Source organism: Salmo salar, chromosome 20, assembly GCF_965601325.2.
Source record: "Salmo salar chromosome 20, fSalSal1, whole genome shotgun sequence".
In the NCBI taxonomy this organism is placed as follows: Eukaryota; Metazoa; Chordata; class Actinopteri; order Salmoniformes; family Salmonidae; genus Salmo; species Salmo salar.
This window is the reverse complement of record NC_138310.1, coordinates 13,121,777-13,136,143: the sequence shown is the minus strand read 5'-3', so window position 1 is coordinate 13,136,143 and position 14,367 is coordinate 13,121,777. Positions and strand designations below refer to the sequence as shown.

General features: G+C 43.4%; 1 protein-coding gene across 1 annotated transcript in view; it reads right to left on the bottom strand.

The window, feature by feature from the left end:
- Nucleotides 1–782: 782 nt before the first annotated feature.
- The window catches only part of LOC106580125 (mediator of RNA polymerase II transcription subunit 27), a 103,431-nt gene continuing 89,846 nt past the window's right edge, over nt 783–14,367 (bottom strand). Inside the window, exons 7-8 of the mRNA XM_014160826.3 lie at nt 7,809–7,886; nt 783–1,186 (exon numbers count right to left, since the gene is read on the bottom strand). Coding sequence (XP_014016301.1) covers nt 1,052–1,186; nt 7,809–7,886 — 213 coding nt within the window. The 3' untranslated portion in view covers nt 783–1,051. The remainder of the gene's footprint in view (nt 1,187–7,808; nt 7,887–14,367) is intronic.

The window sequence follows — 14,367 nt, the reverse complement described above, 5'->3', positions numbered from 1 at the left end:
AGTATTGCGTGTAGTCCAAAAAAATGTACACTGCATTTGACTGTGTGCTCTTTGACAATGAGCCAAGGATCCTTGACAAAAACTGCTGTTCAGAGTCCCACGAATGATGAAATGCATGGGTAATGTCTATCTAAAAGTTGATGAACAAGACTAGAGATGTTCAAAAGTATTCATATTTGGTTGTGTTATGAATTGGCAAGACCATTTCCTCCATCCTGCAAAAGCTTAAAATACGCTGACACTGATGGCTACTATTAAACAAAATGTTGTACTTTATTTAGACAATGGCTATCAAAGAAGAGCACAGATTATTTTGAAAGTGTACAAAAAGTCTGGCGCCTAATTCTACAAAATGAGCAATTCCCTTCACTTGCCTTTTTAACTCCCACCTCACAAAGAAAAGCCTTTTTCCTCCACATAACCAGCATGGTTCATGAAATATTAAACCCAGCTCCTGTACAAAAGGGATACAACACAATGCCAAACAAACTGCACAATATTTGGGCCATAAATATGGTCGCTCCAACTTTGCTGAAAAATAACTTATTTTATTATTATTTGGAGAGGTTCTGGTTGTGCAGAACCTAAATAAAAAGGTTCTGCACAACCAGGGGGCTGGAGCAGGAGCACTGAACAATTTATTATATGGCAAACATTTGGACAGCTGTGAGATTGGGTTAAAGTGTGAGATTGTGTAGAACGTGAGTAGACTCATTAATATGACATCATCCTACACAGTGGGAGGACAACAACAAAAATCAAATCAAACCACCGGGACTGCCACTACTGGCTCATCCCTATGTGGCAATGAGGGAGGAAGAGACAATAGTGGCAGTCTTGGCAGATTTGATTAGATCCCTCTCCCTCCCATTCCAACCCAGTTGGCTTCCTGATGCCCATTCATAAGGCAGTGACATACAGTCTATAAACAACAGTGCTGATGCCTACATGCATAGCGTAGGCAGAGGTTGAAGAGCAGGTGAAGTCTTGCCATGTCTTATTAGATGGGGTGTCAGAACAGTTTCCAATGGAACCTTTCCCCGCTGATTCCTCATTGCCTACATGTGTCGTGGAAGGCTTCCAGGGTGCGAAAGTCTCTCCAGGTCGGGGGAAGGCCCTCCTGCAGGAACTTCCCACAACGCTGACACGGGGTCTGGAAAAGCTTGATGTAGCTTCTTAGCCAGGTCTGCCAAGGAGAAAAGAAAAGGGAAATTCAGGCAGGAAGACAGTGATATATTTCTCAGAAGGATTCACCAATAGACTGATTCTAGTCAAACATAAAATGTTGTATCAAAACTCAATGACGGGCTATTTTGATGAACATATGAGCTGACATGGTGAGAGATAGAGTGCGAGGAGGACAGAGACACAGACCACCGATGTGGGGATTGTGGTCGATCCACCCAGGGGTGTGAGTGGAGTCTCTCCTCATCCTCGGGCCCCCCTCTTTCTCCCAGCCCATCAGTCGGCCACAGCCAGCCACACTGCCAGACCTCCCTCACACACCTGTCAAACCTATTCACTGGCACCATCCATCTGCAGGATTAAAAACCTGCTCCTCGATTCATCACCGGCCAGCGTAATGATCACCACCCTCATTGGGCGGCGTGAGAAAAGACCCATTACAACAATCTCATGTTAGCGCTGCAACGAGAAGACTACGGTTATAGGTAAGTAGAGAGTAATGCATTTGCAAAGCCTATGGAATAGCAACTGCAAAACAGGTGCAAAGAAGCCATATTTGTTTTATTGCTTAGAGACTACTTAAGACGGGACTTAGGCCAACTGTTCCTTTAAACAGGATTGATTGCAGACATTGTGCTAATGTCTTTCTAGACAGAGTCAAGTTGTAAACGAGGACAGGCTTGTAATGGAGGCGCCCGGGTGTTGCCCTTGAAGCCGAGCCGTTGATCTGTCTGATTAGACCCAGCCACCACAACCCGGCCAGGCCAGATCAGAATAGGTCTCCAACACCGGAATGGCTAATTAATCTCCCTCACCTCAGCACTAAGCGCACAGGTCTGCAGAGTGGACAGTCAGGCTATTTAAAAACATTAAGTAGGGCGGGCACAATTACTGCATAACCAGCGGTTATGGATGAAGACTGTCATGAAAATAAAATAACTGTCATTTCTTTTTGTGTGGAACAAACAGATGACTGAAGACAGGATAGCCAGGCATTAGTGCGGTTGAGTCTGTTCAGTGGTAACATGGAGTCTTTACAACATGATGAAACGTTGTTTCACCTTGCTGAATCAAGCAAGGTGTTGTAGCAAACCAGTCTTCGGTTGCCTAGCAAAGCCCCCCTCCCTGCAGCAGCACATGCTGTCAGGAGCGGAGCAGAGGAGGAAATGTGAATTTTTTTATTTTTTATACAGTTGAAGTCGGAAGATTACATACACCTTAGCCAAATATATTTAAACTCAGTTTTTCACAATTCCTGACATTTAATCCCAGTAAAAATTCCCTGTCTTAGGTCAGTTAGGATCACCACTTTATTTTAAGAATGTGAAATGTCAGAATAATAGTAGAGAGAATGATTTATTTCAGCTTTTATTTCTTTCATCACATTCCCAGTGGGTCAGAAGTTTACATACACTCAATTAGTATTTGGTAGCATTGCCTTTAAATTGTTTACCTTGGGCCAAACGTTTCCACAAGCTTCCCACAATAAGTTGGGTGAATTTTGGCCCATTCCTCCTGACAAAGCTGGTGTAACTGAGTCAGTCAGGTTTGTAGGCCTTCTTACTCGCACACGCTTTTTCAGTTCTGCCCACAAATTTTCTATGGGATTGAGGTCAGGGCTTTGTGATGGTCACTCCAATACCTTGACTTTGTGGTCCTGAAGCCATTTTGCCACAACGTTGGAAGTATGCTTGGGGTCATTGTCCATTTGGAAGACCCATTTGCTACCAAGCTTTAACTTTCTGACTGATGTCTTGAGATGTTGCTTCAATATATCCACAATTTTTCTTCCTCATGTCGTCATCTATTTTGAGAAGTGCACCAGTCCCTCCTGCAGCAAAGCACCCCCACAACATGATGCTGCCATGCCCGTGCTTCACGGTTGGGATGGTGTTCTTCGGCTTGCAAGCTTCCCCCTTTTTCCTCCAAACATAACGATGGTCATTATGGCCAAACAGTTCTATTTTTGTTTCATCAGACCAGAGGACATTTCTCCAAAAAGTACAATCTTTGTCCCCTTGTGCAGTTGCAAACCGTAGTCTGGCTTTTTTTTATTGCGGTTTTGGAGTAGCTTCTTCCTTGCTGAGCGGCCTTTCAGGTTATGTCGATATAGGACTCGTTTTACTGTGGCAATAGATACGTTTGTACCTGTTTCCTCCAGCATTTCCACAAGGTCCTTTGCTGTTGTTCTGGGATTGATTTGCACTTTTCGCACCAAAGTACATTCATCTCTAGGAGACAGAATGCGTCTTCTTCCTGAGCGGTATGACGGCTGCGTGGTCCCATGGTGTTTACACTTGTGTACTATTGTTTGTACAGATGAACGTGGTATCTTCAGGCGTTTGGAAATTGCTCCCAAGGATGAACCAGACTTCTTGGCTGATTTTTATTTTTATTTTCCCATGATATCAAGCAAAGAGGCACTGAGTTTGAAAGTAGGCCTTGAAATACATCCACAGGTACACCTCCAATTGACTCAAATGTTGTCAATTAGCCTATCAGAAGCTTCTAAAGCCATGACATCATTTTCTGGAATTTTCCAAGCTGTTAAAAGCCACAGTCAACTTAGTGTATGTAAACTTCTGACCCACTGGATTTGTGATACAGTGTATTATAAGTGAAATAATCTGTCTGTAAACAATTGTTGGAGAAATTACTTGTGTTATGCACAAAGTAGATGTCCTAACCGACTTGCCAAAACTATAGTTCATTGACAAGAAATGTGTGGAGTGGTTGAAAAACGAGTTTTAATTGACTCCAACCTAAGTGTATGTAAACTTCCGACTTCAACTGTATGTATGTATGTATGTATGTATGTATGTATGTATGTATGTATGTATGTATGTATGTATGTATGTATGTATGTATGTATGTATGTATGTATGTATGTATGTATGTATGTATGTATGTATGTATGTATATACACTGCTCAAAAAAATTAAGGGAACACTTAAACAACACATCCTAGATCTGAATGAAAGAAATAATCTTATTAAATACTTTTTTCTTTACATAGTTGAATGTGCTGACAACAAAATCACACAAAAATTATCAATGGAAATCCGATTTATCAACCCATGGAGGTCTGGATTTGGAGTCACACTAAAAATTAAAGTGGAAAACCACACTACAACTTTGATGTAATGTCCTTAAAACAAGTCAAAATGAGGCTCAGTAGTGTGTGTGTGGCCTCCACGTGCCTGTATGACCTCCCTACAACGCCTGGGCATGCTCCTGATGAGGTGGCGGATGGTCTCCTGAGGGATCTCCTCCCAGACCTGGACTAAAGCATCCGCCAACTCCTGGACAGTCTGTGGTGCAACGTGGCGTTGGTGGATGGAGCGAGACATGATGTCCCAGATGTGCTCAATTGGATTCAGGTCTGGGGAACGGTCGGGCCAGTCCATAGCATCAATGCCTTCCTCTTGCAGGAACTGCTGACACACTCAAGCCACATGAGGTCTAGCATTGTCTTGCATTAGGAGGAACCCAGGGCCAACCGCACCAGCATATGGTCTCACAAGGGGTCTGAGGATCTCATCTCGGTACCTAATGGCAGGTCAGGCTACCTCTGGCGAGCACATGGAGGGCTGTGCGGCCCCCCAAAGAAATGCCACCCCACACCATGACTGACCCACCTCCAAACCGGTCATGCCGGAGGATGTTGCAGGCAGCAGAACGTTCTCCACGGCATCTCCAGACTCTGTCACGTCTGTCACGTGCTCAGTGTGAACCTGCTTTCATCTGTGAAGAGCACAGGGCGCCTGTAGTGAATTTGCCAATCTTGGTGTTCTCTGGCAAATGCCAAACGAACTGCACGGTGTTGGGCTGTAAGCACAACCCCCACCTGTGGATGTCGGGCCCTCATACCACCCTCATGGAGTCTGTTTCTGACCGTTTGAGCAGACACATGCACATTTGTGGCCTGCTGGAGGTCATTTTGCAGGGCTCTGGCAGTGCTTCTCCTTGCACAAAGGCGGAGGTAGCGGTCCTGCTGCTGGGTTGTTGCCCTCCTACGGCCTCCTCCACGTCTCCTGATGTACTGGCCTGTCTCCTGGTAGCACCTCCATGCTCTGGACACTACGCTGACAGACACAGCAAACCTTCTTGCCACAGCTCGCATTGATGTGCCATCCTGGATGAGCTGCACTACCTGAGCCACTTGTGTGGGTTGTAGACTCTGTCTCATGCTACCACTAGAGTGAAAGCACCGCCAGCATTCAAAAGTGACCAAAACATCAGCAGGGAAGCATAGGAACTGAGAAGTGGTCTGTGGTCACCACCTGTTGAACCACTCCTTTATTGGGGGTGTCTTGCCTATAATTTCCACCTGTTGTCTATTCCATTTGCACAACAGCATGTGAAATGTATTGTCAATCAGTGTTGCTTCCTAAGTGGACAGTTGGATTTCACAGAAGTGTGATTGACTTGGAGTTACATTGTGTTGTTTAAGTGTTCCCTTTATTTTTTTGAGCAGTGTATATATAGATACATATATATACACACACACACACATTTTTTTCTTCTTCTTTCTATTCTAACAGTTATAATGGTGACCGCGGTCATTTAGCCGACCAATTACTGTCATCCAAAATTCCATGACCGTCACAGCCAACATCAAGACACTAATGCATAATCTTGCCCGCACTCCAGGAAGTAAGGAGTAAAAACCTCCGATGTTACTGCATGATGTGTCAGGTACCAATGACAAGTCTTTTGTCCAGTATGCTTCCTGAGGTACTTCCACCATAGGACTGTACATGTGGAGACTGGTTACAAGCTTCAGCGGGACAGGGGAGCTTTACCTGACTCACAACCACAAATTACAGTGGCTTGCGAAAGTCTTCAACCCCTTGGCATTTTTCCTATTTTGTTGCCTTACAACCTGGAATTAAAATTTTTTTTTTTTTTTGGGGGGGGTTGTATAATTTGATTTACACAACATGCCTACCACTTTGAAGATGCAAAATAGTTTTTATTCTGAAACAAACAAGAAATAAGACAAAAAAACTGAAAACTTGAGCGTGCATAACTATTCAACCCCCCAATGTCAATACTTTGTAGAGCCACCTTTTGCAGCAATTACAGCTGCAAGTCTCTTGGGGTATGTCTCTATAAGCTTGGTACATCTAGCCACTGGGATTCTTGCCCATTCTTCAAGGAAAAACTGCTCCTGCTCCTTCAAGTTGGATGGGTTCCGCTGATGTACAGCAATCTTTAAGTCATACCACAGATTCTCAATTGGATTGAGGTCTGGGCTTTGATTAGGCCATTCCAAGACATTTACATGTTTCCCCTTAAACCACTCGAGTGTTGCTTTAGCAGTATGCTTAAGGTCATTGTCCTGCTGGAAGGTGAACCTCCGTCCTAGTCTCAAATCTCTGGAAGACTAAAACAGATTCCCCTCAAGAATTTCCCTGTATTTAGAGCCATCCATCATTCCTTCAATTCTGACCAGTTTCCCAGTCCCTGCCGATGGAAAAACATCCCCACAGCATGATGCTGCCACCACGCTTCACTGGGGATGGTGTTCTCGGGGTGATGAGGTGTTGGGTTTGCGCCAGACATAGCGTTTTCCTTGATGGCCAAAAAGCTCAATTTTAGTCTCATCTGACCAGAGTACCTCCATATGTTTGGGGAGTCACCCACATGCCTTTTGGTGAACACCAAACGTGTTTGCTTATTTATTCCTTTAAGCAATGGCTTTTTTCTGGCCACTCTTCCGTAAAGCCCAGCTCTGTGGAGTGTACGGCTTGAAGTGGTCCTATGGACAGATACTCCAATCTCCGCTGTGGAGCTTTGCAGCTCCTTCAGGGTTATCTTTGGTCTCTTTGTTGCCTCTCTGATTAATGCCCTCCTTGCCTGGTCCGTGAGTTTTGGTGGGCGGCCCTCTCTTGGCAGGTTTGTTGTGGTGCCATATTCTTTCCATTTTTTAAAATAATGGATTTAAATGGTGCTCCGTGGGATGTTCAAAGTTTTGGATATTTTTTTATAACCCAACCCTGATCTGTACTTCTCCACAACTTTGTCCCTGACCTGTTTGGAGAGCTCCTTGGTCTTGATGGTGCCGCTTGCTTGGTGGTGCCCCTTGCTTAGTAGTGTTGCAGACACTGGGGCCTTTCAGAACAGGTGTATATATACTGAGATCATGTGACAGATCATGTGACACAGACTGCACACAGGTGAACTTTATTTAACTAATTATTGGACTTCTGAAGGTAATTGGTTGCACCAGATCCTATTTAGGGGCTGAATACATATGCACACACCACTTTTCCAAGTTATTTTTTTAATTTCACCAATTTGGACTATTTTGTGTTTGTGCATTACATGAAATCCAAATAAAAATCAATTTAAGTTACAGGTTGTAATGCAACAAAATATGAAAAACACCAAGGGGTATGAATACTTTTGCAAGGCACTGTATCCAGTAATAGCATGACAGTTTTTAACCCCTTCCTCAAAAATGTGTTACAGACCTTTCAATCAAAAGAGGCACTGTAACAGTACTGTAGGTATGATAAGATCCCTAGAGACAGCAATGCGAGTGCAATCCATCGGCTATGTGTTTATGGTGAAGATATGGGACCAAAGACAGTAGATTATCAAGTAGTGGAGCTCACCATGAAGGAACGTACCACCACGTCGGGCATCTGGGGGAGTTGGTAGTGCAGCAGAGCAGTGGTGGCATGATCCGTAACCTTAGAGAAAAACCAGGGCTTGTAAAAACACATTGTCGATGAATATTTGTAAACATTCCAATTTCCTCTGCTAAGCCTGAGACAATACAATCACATTAAGTCTGCCAGTTCTTTTTCAATTCAATATGATTTTATGAGCAAGTGAGTACTACATAACTTAATCAATAAAAGCGGTCAAGTAAAATATGTTTTCAAGGCCTGAGTAATCATTACTCGACTTTCAACATAACTAATAGAAGTCTGCTAGACCAGCGCAGGGTTGTCATTGGAGCAATCCTAATCATAGCCTATACTGTACCAATCTCTCCCTCCTACACATATTCACTTGGCAGTGACTAGGCGTCTTATTATTCTTAATATTTTGATCAAAATCTAATATTCATCCCACATGCAATTATATGCAGCCATTTATTATGCAACTTTGATGAACCACGTTATTCTGACAATTTTTTTGTTGCTGTGTCCAGTCAATATGTCCATTGCTATTACATTTTGACCATCTGGCGAAGCATGAGGGGTATGGCTATTACTAGTACATGGCAGGCAGTACAGTACATGTGCAGGGAAAACATATCAAAACCAGGGAAAAAGTTCTTCCCAAAGAAGATGTAAGGTATATGACTGGACAGGTAACAAAGTAACAGGCTACGGTCACAAGTCAGACCTTGCCAGTGCAATGAAAGATGGGAGGGGAAGCTGACAGGTGCCCTCCTCCTCCCTCCCTCCCTCCCTCCCTCCCCATCAGACTGGGTCTGTTTGCATTAGGATGAGATCAAGAAATAAACATACTGTAGTTAACCAATAAAATGGTCTGACAGTGAAGTGGACATACTCTGTATTTATATCCTAAAATAAAAAAATTCTCTCATTACAATACATTTTAATAGAAAGTTAGCAAAAATAGATAAGATCTTGCTACCGTGGAAAGGAAAATACCTGTCTATTTGTGGGAAAATCACCCTGATAAACTCTTTAGTCATATCCCAGTTTACCTATTTGCTTATGACCTTGCATACACCTAGCGACTTGTTTTTTTAATTATATGAGCAAAAAAGATTACATTTTATTTGGAACGGCAAGCCAGACAAAATTAAACGGGCCTATTTATATCATGAATATGAATTCGGAGGGCAGAAATGATTAAATATTAAACCATTAGACCTCTCACTAAAAGCTTTAGTCATTGAAAAGTTATACTTAAATCCGAACTGGTTCCCTAGAAGATTAGTAAGAATATCTCACCCCATGTTCAAGAATGACCTTTTCCCTTTTATTCATTTTACAACCTCTCATTTTCGGTTATTTGAAAATGAAAGCATCTCCAAAATATTACTATTTTTATAACAAGCCATAGAAAGTTAGTTGCAATTTTTTAAATATCTTTTATAATCTTTGTAAATTATATTATAAATAGGACTGGTGGAGTTGTCACACAGCTAACAAAAACATATGGAAATGTCTGCTCTACTCAAACTTACAATCAACTAATTGCAGCATTACCGCAAAAATGGAAGAGGCAAGTGGAAGGGGGAGAAAGTAAGTTTGCCGGCCCCCACCAAAATTGGCAAAAGAAAATTGTGCTAAATAAAAAAGTATAAAAGTTTAATTTAAGGACCCAAAAATTTACAGTTGTGCCATATAGATTGCAAAATAGTTGAAGAGATTTTCAGCACATTGTTTATGAACTGATACACAAAACAACGCTGGATAATTGTGATGGCGCTGAAGAACATGGCTGACGTTTTACATTCCCAACCAATTGTGCCATCTTGTTATTTTTTTTGCATTTTGTGTAACTTTAAATGTGTACATAATGTTGCTGCTACTGTCTCTTATGACCGAAAATAACTTCTGGACATCAGAAAAGCGATTACTCACCGCGGACTGGAGGAAACTTTTTCCTTTAACGAGTCCGACGAGAAGGATATCCTGCTTTCACTGGAACAGGCCCAGATCCACGCCTTTTGCGTGAAGAAAAGACGCCAGAAAAGAGGCCGCAGATCGGGCACCCTTCTGAAAATCCAGAGGCGAACGAGTAAACTCCCATTGCCTTCCATTCTTCTTGCTAACGTGCAATCATTGGAAAATAAAATTGATGACCTACAATTAAGATTATCCTACCAAAAGGACATTAAAAACTGTAACATCTTATGTTTCACTGAGAAGTGGCTGAACGAAGATACGGACAATATAGAGCTAGCGGGATTTTCCATGCACCGGCAGAACAGAGACGCTACCTCTGGTAAGATGAGGGGTGGGGGTGTGTGTCTTTTTGTCAATAAAAGCTGGCGCGCGATGTCTAATATTAAAAAAGTCTCGAGGTATTGCTCGCCTGAGGTAGAGTACCTTATGATAAGCGGTAGACCACACAATCTACCAAGAGAGTTCTCATCTGTATTATTCGTAGCTGTCTATTTACCATCACAAACCAGGAAGAAAATAAATCCTAGACCACCTTTACTCCACACAGAGATGCATACAAAGCTCTCCCCCGCACACCATTTGGCAAATCTGACCATAATTCTATCCTCCTGATTCCTGCTTACAAGCAAAAACTAAAGCAGGAAGTACCAGTGACTCGCTCAATAGGCAAATGGTCAGATGACACGGATGCTACACTACAGGATTGTTTTGCTAGCACAGACTGGAATATGTTCCGGGATTCATCCAATGGCATTGTGGAATACACCACCTCAGTTATCGGCTTCATCAATAAGTGTGTCGACGACGTCGTCCCCACAGTGACCGTACGTACATATCCCAACCAGAAGCCATGGATTACAGGCCACATCCAGCTAAAGGCTAGAGCTGCCGCTCAAGGAGCGGGAGACTAATCAGGATGCTTATAAGAAATCCTGTTCTGCTCTCAGACGAACCGTCAATACAGGATTAAGATTGAATCCTACTACACCGGCTCTGACACTTGTCAGATGTGGCAGGGCTTGAAAACTATTACGGACTACAAAGGGAAACCCAGACGCAAGCTGCCCAGAGACACGAGCCTACCAGACCAGCTAAATGCCTTTTATGCTCACTTCGAGGCAAGTAACACTGAAGCATGCATGAGAGCACCAGCTGTTCTGGATGACTGTGTGATAACGCTCTCGGTAGCCGATGTGAACAAAACCTTTAAACAGGTCAACATTCTCAAAGCAGCTGGGCCAGACGGATTACCAGGACGTGTACTCAAAGCATGCTCGGATCAACTGGCATGTGTCTTCACTGACATTTTCAACCTCTCCCTGACCGAGTCTGGGAGAGGTTTCAAGCAGACCACCATAGTCCCTGTGCCCAAGGAAGCGAAGGTAACTTGCCCAAATGATTACCACCCCGTGGCACTCACGTCAGTAGCCATGAAGTGCTTTGAAAGGCAAGTCATGGCTCAAATCAACAGCATCTTCCCGGACACTCTAGACCCACTCCAATTCGCATACCGCCCCAACAGATACACAGATGACGCAATCTCAATCGCACTCCACACTGCCCTCTCACCTGGACAAAAGGAACACCTATGTGAGAATGCTGTTCATTGACTACAGCTCAGCGTTCAACACTATCGTGCCCACGAAGCTCATCACTAAGCTAAAGACTCTGTGACTAAACACCTCCCTCTGCAACTGGATCCTGGACTTCCTGACGGGCCGCCCCCCAGGTGGTAGAGTAGGCAACAACACGTCTGACATGCTGATCCTTAACACTGGGGTCCCTCAGGGGTGTGTATTTAGTCCCCTCCTGTATTCCCTTTTCACCCATGACTGCGTGGCAAAACACGACTCCAACACCATCATTAAGTTTCCTGACGACACAACAGTGGTAGGCCTGATCACTGATGAGATGGCCTATAGGGAGGAGGTCAGAGAACTGGCAGTGTGGTGCCAGTACAACAACCTCTCCCTCAATGTGAGCAAGACTAAGGAGCTGATCGTGGACTACAAGAAAAGGCGGGCAGAACAGGCCCCCATTAACATTGACGGGGCTGTAGTGGAGAGGGTCGAGAGTTTCAAGTTCCTTGGTGTCCACATCACCAACGAACTATCATGGTCCAAACATACCAAGACAGCCGTGAAGAGGGCACAACAAAACCTATTCCCCCTCAGTAGAATGAAAAGATTTGGCATGGGTCCCCAGATCCTCAAAAGGTTCCACCATCGAGAGCATCCTGACTGGTTGCATCACCATCTGGTATGGCAACTTCTCGGCATCTGACCGTAAGGCGCTACAGAGGGTAGTGCGAACGGCCCAGTACATCACTGGGGCCAAGCTTCTTGCCATCCAGGACCTATGTAATAGGCGGTGTCAGAGGAAAGCCCATAAAATTGTCAGACTCCAGTTACCCAAGTTAGACTGTTTTCTCTGCTACCGCACGGCAAGCGGTACCGGAGTGCCAAGTCTAGGACCAAAAGGCTCCTCAACAGCTTCTACCCCCAAGCCATAAGACTGCTGAACAATTCATAAAATCACCACTGGACAATTTACACTGACCCCCTCTCCCTTTTGAACACTGCTGCTATTCGCTGTTGGTTTGTTACCTATGCATAGTCACTTCGCCCCCACCTACATGTACAGATTACCTCAACTAGCCTGTACCCCCTGCACACTGACTTGGTACCGGTGCACCCCTGTATATTGCCTCGTTATTGTTATTATTATTGTGTTACTTTTTATTTTAATCTACTTGGTATATATTTCTTCTTCTTGAACTGCACTGTTGGTTACGGGCTCGTAAGTAAGCATTTCACTGTAAAGTCTACACTTGTATTCGGCGCATGTGACAAATAAAGTTTGATATGATTTAAAACTGAGCTTTTCGATTTAAATTATTACACAAAATTCTTGCAACCAATAGAATGTTTTATATATATATGGGGGATACAACCATCCCAGCTCTGCAGATTTTGCTGCAAAGAGACATAATCATTAGATCATTTGTTTTGGTACATATGTAGATTGTTTTGGGTCGCAGGTTCAGGAATGGCTTAAGCATTGCAACATTTACCTGGAGCCAACTTTGCAAATAGCACTGCTGGGTGACTTAAAAAGTCATAGTCAATCGATTAATAATATAAGTCTTAGACTTTTTTATCTTTAATTTACAATATGTAGAATCTATGGAAATACTGGATGTTGTGCTCAGAGACAGATGGGAGGGGGTTGAGTGTCCTATACCGTGTCCGTAAAATGCAAACAGAATGTATAAGCTAGTGGTAGAAGCCTAAGAGTTGTTGTCCATTAGTAAAAAAGTAAAGAAAAACCCTGGAATGAGTAGGTGTGTCCAAACTTTTGACTGGTACTGTAAACATTGTAGAATAATAGTGAAGACAACAAAACTTTGAAATAACATACATGAAATCATGTAGTGACCAGAAAAGTGTTAAACAAATCTAAATACATTTTATATTTGAGAGTCTTTAAAGTAGCCACCCTTTGCCGTGATGACAGCTTTGCACACTCTTGGCATTCTCTCAACCAGCTTCATGAGGTGTGCCTTGTTAAACGTTAATTTGTGGAATTTCTTTCCTTCTTAATGCGATTGAGCCAATCAGTTGTGTTGTGACAAGGTAGGGTTGGTATACAGAAGATAGCCCTATTTGGTAAAAAACCAAGTCCATATTATGGCAAGAACAGCTCAAATAAGCAAAAAGAAACGACAGACCATCATTACTTTTAGATATGAAGGTCAGTCAATATGGAACATTTCAAGAACTTTGAAAGTTTCTTCAAGTACAGTTGCAAAAACCATCAAGCGCTATGATGAAACTGTCTCTCATGAGGACCGCCACAGGAAAGGAAGGCCCAGAGTTACCTCTGCTGCAGAGGATAAGTTCATTAGTTACCAGTCCAAATAAATGCTTCAGAGTTCAAGTAACAGACACATCTCAACACCAACTGTTCAGAAGAGCCCGCGTGGATCAGGCCTTCATGGTTGAATTGCTGCAAAGATACCACTACTAAAGGACACCAATAAGAAGAAGAGACTTGCTTGGGCCAAGAAACACAAGCAATGGACATTAGATCGTGGAAATCTGTCCTTTGGTCTGACGAGTCCAAATTTGAGACTTTTGGTTCCAACCGCCATGTCTTTGTGAGATGCAGAGTAGGTGAACGGATGTTTGCCGCATGTGTGGTTCCCACCATGTAGCATGGAGGAGGAGGTGTGATGGTGCTTTGCTGGTGACACTGTCAGTGATTTATTTAGAATTCAAGGCACACTTAACCAGCAAGGTTACCACAGCATTCTGCACCGATATGCCATCCCATCTGGTTTGCGCTTAGGGGGACTATCATTTGTTTTTCAACAGGACAATGACCCAACACACCTCCAGCCAGTGTAAGGGCTATTTGACTAAGAAGGAGAGTGACGGAGTGCTGCATCAGATTACTTGGCCTTCACAAACACCCAACCTCAACCCAATTGAGATGGTTTGGGAGGAGTTGGACCGCAGAGTGAAAGAAAAGGAGCCAACAAGTGCTCAGCATATGT